This window comes from Monopterus albus, unplaced genomic scaffold (genome assembly GCF_001952655.1).
Source record: "Monopterus albus unplaced genomic scaffold, M_albus_1.0 scaffold112.1, whole genome shotgun sequence".
Taxonomy (NCBI): Eukaryota; Metazoa; Chordata; class Actinopteri; order Synbranchiformes; family Synbranchidae; genus Monopterus; species Monopterus albus.
The window spans coordinates 79,858-85,911 of record NW_018127992.1 but is presented as its reverse complement, the minus strand read 5'-3'; the positions used below and the strand labels follow the sequence as shown (position 1 = coordinate 85,911).

General features: G+C 40.1%; 2 protein-coding genes across 2 annotated transcripts in view; one reads left to right on the top strand and one right to left on the bottom strand.

The window, feature by feature from the left end:
• Positions 1-843: 843 nt before the first annotated feature.
• On the top strand, positions 844-2,880 carry naa38 (N-alpha-acetyltransferase 38, NatC auxiliary subunit). Its single transcript, XM_020611344.1, has 3 exons — positions 844-939; positions 1,332-1,506; positions 2,459-2,880. Exons 1-3 carry the CDS (start codon positions 901-903, stop codon positions 2,581-2,583), a joined length of 339 nt encoding a protein of 112 aa, XP_020467000.1. The 5' UTR covers positions 844-900; the 3' UTR covers positions 2,584-2,880.
• A 1,787-nt stretch (positions 2,881-4,667) lies between these two features.
• LOC109966488 (dnaJ homolog subfamily C member 3) overlaps positions 4,668-6,054 on the bottom strand; it is a 5,827-nt gene continuing 4,440 nt past the window's right edge. Inside the window, 2 exon segments of the mRNA XM_074527658.1 lie at positions 4,668-5,409; positions 5,945-6,054. The exon segment at positions 5,945-6,054 is cut by the window's right edge and continues 38 nt beyond it. Of these exon segments, the coding sequence (XP_074383759.1) occupies positions 5,264-5,409; positions 5,945-6,054 (256 nt within the window). The 3' untranslated portion in view covers positions 4,668-5,263.

Below are 6,054 nucleotides of genomic sequence, written 5' to 3'. Positions count from 1 at the left end.
AAAAGTAACATTATTTTGTTTAACTTTTTAAAGACAAAACAAGCATTATCCTACAAATGGCAAGTTCAGCTAATAAGCAATAAAATACAGCCTTGCTTAGTTTATTGCACTCACGGTTTTTGATGCTGCAGACTCACTTGAGTGAGCTAAGTGGCTTTGTTGATTCATGCTGGAAAGATACTGTGTTCACTCGTCATTTGACATCCACAGTACACACTGAACATTCAGCTGCAGCTTTTCCGGAGAGCTGATGCCCAGAAATCCAACTGGTGTTTGGGCCTATGGGGCAAAACATAAGCATAGGTGTGTTTATGTGTGTCATACTAGTAAACATCTGAATGAATTTTATCACAAAGCTAAAACAATAGCCTATGTAGCTACGTTAATACCTTCACGAAATGATGGGAAATTTAATCCACCGTTATCATATGAGGATGCCACTAGTGGTCGCTGTTGAGCAATAGGTACACTGTCTCGCTTTAAAATAAGTCATTTCTCCAGACTTGGAATTTCCCTTTAAAATCTAACCCGATACATCACATTTTAGGTTCGCATTATATACTGGTATGTGGACAACGGTTTTCAGGAGCCTGCTACAAATTTAGCTAAACAGATACTAAATGTCAGCTGTAAAAAATTACAAATTTTAACAATATATTCTTACAGTTAATGGGGTCCCCCTCCGTTGTTTCTTGCCTCTTTCGTTAAATTTGAGATAGTACCAATGTAATTTCTTATTTTGACTTTTTTTTTCTTTGCAAAATCTGAAGTAAATTTGCCTTATCCACCGGTTGTATCTTAATAGTAACTTTCCCTTTAAAAAATGGATTGCTGAGTTTCCGGTTTAACTGGTCCGTCAGAAATAATCCTCCGTACGTAAATGTAGGGGAAATAGTGGATATGGCAGCAATAATTGAGGAAAACGGTCCTTCGACTCATGTAGGTTATATATGTCTTTTTACATATGTTTGCATTTTACATTATCTGTCCGCATTGTTTCATATGTAATAACAGAGGGAAAATGTTTACTTGAAACGTAATCCATCATTATCAGTGTTTCATCTGTAGCCTAGCCTTAGCCTGTGGCTAACGAACGAATGTCAGCTTTAAAGTTAAGTTACTACCGTCACCTATTAAACATGTGGAAATTTAATGACGGCAGTGCTTTGCCATAGAATTTGGAAAAATAACGCTACTGTAAACAGCAAATATATACGTAACATGACGAATGGGTAAAAAAAAAAAAAACAAACAGTTTGAACCAGACTTGAGGTAATAAGTCAAGTTCACAATTACATACGGTTGTTTGTGATATTTCTGTCCACACCCAGGAGCACCCCGACGTGTCCTCGTCCGGCCAGGCCAGATACAATCTAGAGGGGCTCCTGAACAAAAATATGAGGATCCGTATGACAGACGGACGGACCCTGGTGGGACTTTTCCTCTGCACAGACCGGGACTGTAACGTCATCCTCGGCTCAGCTCAGGAGTTCCTTAAATCCACAGGTGGGTGAAAAACACCAGAAATGACCGAGAAGCCCCAGAGCACAGTGCGCAATAATGAAGTAACTGATATATACTATTTTCCTAACCTGACAATGTGACAAACATCATACCAGCCTACACGAGAATGATGTAATAATAGAAAACACCCAAACAGCAACAAAAGCGAGGAAAACGCAGTTAAGTAATGTAGTTTTGGGGTCATTTTTCTTGGAAGTGTTGTCAGAGGAAACAGTATTTTTAATGCCAGACAGTCAATAATACACAATTAAATGTTTATTATTAGGAGGGCACTCATATGGAAGCTCAGTATATGAGTTAAATGTTGATCTATTATTTGGCCTCAAAGTGGCGGTGTCATACATTTTCAGAGCCCCAAAATAAGCAACACCACTGTCCAGACTTAACCCAGTCTTAATACAAAGCATCCCTGAACACTATCCTCAGCAAAGCAAAGAGCAGATATGTGGCTTGACACACAGCATCTGCATTGTATTTGCTCTGCTTAAGCAGTGGCCGGCCCACCTGAGAGCCAGGTCTGCTCAGTTGTGCAACCACTGACACTGTTCTACCAAGACTGTCTAACAAAAGAAGACACTTAACAATTCCAGTGAGTCTGTAGCTATATTATCACCAGCACAAGTTCTGTGTGGGTGTAGGAGTGAAGGCAAGTCTACAGGGTCACCAGGTGGGCACCTTCTCACTAACTAGGGTTTAATTCAGTTGGGCCTACGACACAGAAGGCTCAACAGTGTGTTACAGTGTTAACATAATTTACAGACCCAATGTAAACTTCAACTTTCCCTTTATGGCTATTTAGAGATCAAAGAGTTGAAAACATGCAGAAAATCATTTGTAATACCATTTTAGGGTTCATCATTTCCCCATTGTTCTTCTGTGTAGATAATCCCCATCTTACCTGGATAATTCATCTGGTTTGTCTTTTTTCTCCCAGACATGTTCTCCCAGGGTGAACCCAGGGTCCTGGGCCTGGCCATGATCCCTGGTCACCACGTGGTGTCCATCGAGGTGGAGGCAGACAGTTTGGATGACACACAAGGATTTCGAGTGAACCACTGATGAAGCCCCGCATGTTCGCACAACACTCTGAATTCATGCGACTGAGTCTCAGTGAGCCAGCTGTAAGGCTGTGGTGGAGCCAAAACAAGACTGCACATCTTGACTGGAGGATTTATTCAGTTGCTCAGCCTCTACTGATACAGAACTCTTGAATTTAACCACCTCCCTCCCTGGTCTATGTACAGTGCAGCGTGTGTGCGTGTGTGTATACAGCAGTTACTGTATGGATGCGGTTCAGTGTTGTGTACAGTAAAAGTCTTTGTTACAATGTGTTTTAAAGTAAAATTGATGTTTGCAGCTTTGTGTTGCTCACCCTGCTTTACAAAACATTAACAAAGTTGTACAAACTGGATTGTTTCAATATTTTAATGCACTTGAGCATGTCAGTTGATTTGGTCTGGCAAAGGAAAAACAGATGCTGCTAACAAAAGAAAAACCTGAAGAGAAACCACTGTGCCACTCAGTCAATTTTAATACAAAGAGCCTGTCACATTCAATTCACACAGCTGAGCAGTAGATAGGACTCAAAGTAGTTACAGTCGCTCTTTCCTTAAACTGTTACTGACAAAATAATTTAATTTGTGCTCAAACATCAAATCAATAGGATGTTGTCCCAGTTTATGGTTAATCTGTTGTGGGCAGAACAAACTGGAGCCTTATTTACAGAGTTGCACTAAGTTTTATTGTGTGCATTTGTGTTCCCCCACTGGATGAACATTATCCAAACATTCTGCTTGTGAATTACAAACAGTATGCTCCAACAGGCAACATGTGCACTTTCTATAAATGAGGCTCTCATAACTACTGAAGATGTTTGATTTGTAAAGAGTCAGTAACATTTCAGGAGTGCTTTTCCCCACAAACAGGGTAAAAGTGCAAATTTTCAAAGAAGTGCTTTGAAACAAAAAGGGAAGGGGACACTAGAGTTCTGGACTTGTTGTACAGTAAATAGCAAACAGTTTTTACTTGTGTTTTAACCATTGACATGTATACGATGGTCATGGCATCACCACTTCCCTCCACTATGCAAAAATGAAACCAAAATAACATGAATACAGCAGCTGCTGTCTTGATTTTTTTGCAATAAGATTCTGCACAGTAGTGACCACAAGTGGGGTGTAGGCGTTAAACCGCCACTGAAAGCTGAATACCATTTTTTAATATTGTCAAAAACAAACTTAGCAGAAAAATGACCACTTGTACACACATCAGCGTGATAGTATCTAACAAAAACCATGTGACCTCTGGGAAAGAAAATTATTTGATTTGTACTTTGACATTTTAGTTTAGTCGTGTCCCATTCACTAACATGGAGGAGGCGGGATTTATGGCAACCAGCCACCAGGTAGCGATCGACTTGTGGTGGCTTCACTTCTGGGAGCTGTCATGGCGTCTATATTTTATACAGCTAGTATGGTGGCCGGCGTTCAGCAAGCAGACCGTTTTAGTATAATACTGGGATATTTATTACAGTGCTAGTTTGTATAACCAGATGAATCCTCACAGCCGTGGTTGTACTTTTGTTTTTCAGCAATAATAATCAAATGTTAGCATGCTATATGTCAAACTGTGATGGTAAATATGGTTAACATTGTCACTGTGAGCATTTCTGGTCAAAGACAGAAATTAAGTTTGTTTCTGAACCAGCTGTATGACACCAAAGCACAACTCTGCAGAAGCCAACATGTACAAAAGGGTTTTGGAAATCACTCCCCATTTAATTTTCTTTGGAGCAGTTCCAGGTTGTACCACATCTCAATAATCATGTTTTGGTGGCTTCACTTCTGGGAGCTCATAGCCTGTCCGTCGCTTTACAGTCAGTGGTTTTAACCAAGTCTTCAATTTCAGTTAACATCTGTAAGGCTTGCAGTTGGATATATAAATCAAAATGCTGAATTCTCACATTATTCCAGTTAGATAACTGTGCAAAACTAATTGGAATTTAAAGCAAAATCAAAAATAACTCGCAAGCTGGGTACACCGGCCTCTTAGATCCATAGGATTTCCAAACGTTTCACCCATAAGTTCCATATAGAGGTGCTACAACTCTCACCATGAATATAGAAACTCAACAACATGTCTTCTGATGTCATTAATATAAAAATCTTGGCTCTCTAGTGTAGAGATGCTTCAATGTGGTCAAAAATATACACTGAGCTCAGTAAACATGTAATTCCTTTAAAGAATACTGCAAGCATAGAACCAACACACCGACAGTTTATGTCATGTCCAAGTAGGAGCTACTGCATTAAAAAAAGGAGTTCCTCAGTAAATATTCAAAGAATGGCACAAAGAAAGGAGTAATAAGAGCAGACTTTTCAAAAAGAAACAGTCCTATAACGAGTGCATCAACCACCACATTCTGTTCCTAAGGATCTGACATATTGACACAAGCTTTTTTTTCTTCGACCACAGTAACAAGTCAATTCAACAACAGTCCCAGCTAGGTCCTTCATTTTTCGTGATAAGAAGTCCAGATTTTTTTTCCACTGTAAAGCTTGAGTCTTTGCTGTCCAGGCATTAAAAAAAAAAAAATCTTAAGGTTCAAGTAACCCACAAAACTGTGTTCAAGTAGACACACAAGTTCTGAGAACTCCTCCACAAATCTGTAGAAGATCGTCCCCTAAAGTCCCATCCGTCCGAAAATGTCACCACCCACCTCATGTTCAAGTCCTCCTCTCTAGTTGTAGTGGAATTTAAAGTGGAAGCTGCCACCAGACTCGAAGGGGTTGAAGTGAAAAGGCCAGCCCTGTTGTCCTCCGCCTCCGCCTTGCTGGTTTTCTGGATCCAGGGGATCCTCGCCTGCGTCAAACTTCTGCCTCATTTCTGGCAAGACCATGGGAAACATGGCGGGACAAATGTAGGGAGTCAAAGCTTCAGTCATTACTTATTATGATGCTTACATCAGATGATATCAAACACAAATGCTAATACAACCTCTTTCCTTATTATAAATGTACAGACCCTTTGAACAGACAATACTCTAAAACTTAGGTTTGCTGTTCTGGAACCAAGATTAAGATTTGATATCTCTCTTTGCTGGATATCTGTGTTACGCCTCTGAGTAAAGGAACAGTTCGACATTTTGTAAAACAAGCCAATTTGCTTTCTTGACAATAGCTGCTACCATGCTCATGTTTATCTGTTCAATAGGAAGCTACAACCAGCAGCTTAGCTTAGTCTACCAAAAAATAGTAAGTATAATGCTAAGTCTTTTAGTTGCTATGGACAGAGCTAGGCTACCTGTTTCCAACTTTATGCTAAGTTACAGTAAGCTAACTAGCTGCTGGCTGAGTGGTATCAATCTTCTATCCTAAAATCACAAAGTGCTAGTACAAAAGAAACAATCTCAGCTCCTGACCTGGGTCAGTGAGGACCTCTTTAGCTGAAGCGATGTCAATAAACTTCTTTTCCGCTTCCTTCTTCTCAGCCTCTGACTGGAAGTTGTCGGGATGCCACTGCTGCGCCAGT

Coding starts and splice junctions, on each gene's coding strand:
- naa38 (XM_020611344.1), top strand. CDS start 901: ATGGCAGCAATAATTGAGGAAAACGGTCCTTCGACTCAT. Junction 940..1,331: donor AAAACGGTCCTTCGACTCAT/GTAGGTTATATA, acceptor GTCCACACCCAG/GAGCACCCCGACGTGTCCTC. Junction 1,507..2,458: donor GGAGTTCCTTAAATCCACAG/GTGGGTGAAAAA, acceptor TTTTTCTCCCAG/ACATGTTCTCCCAGGGTGAA.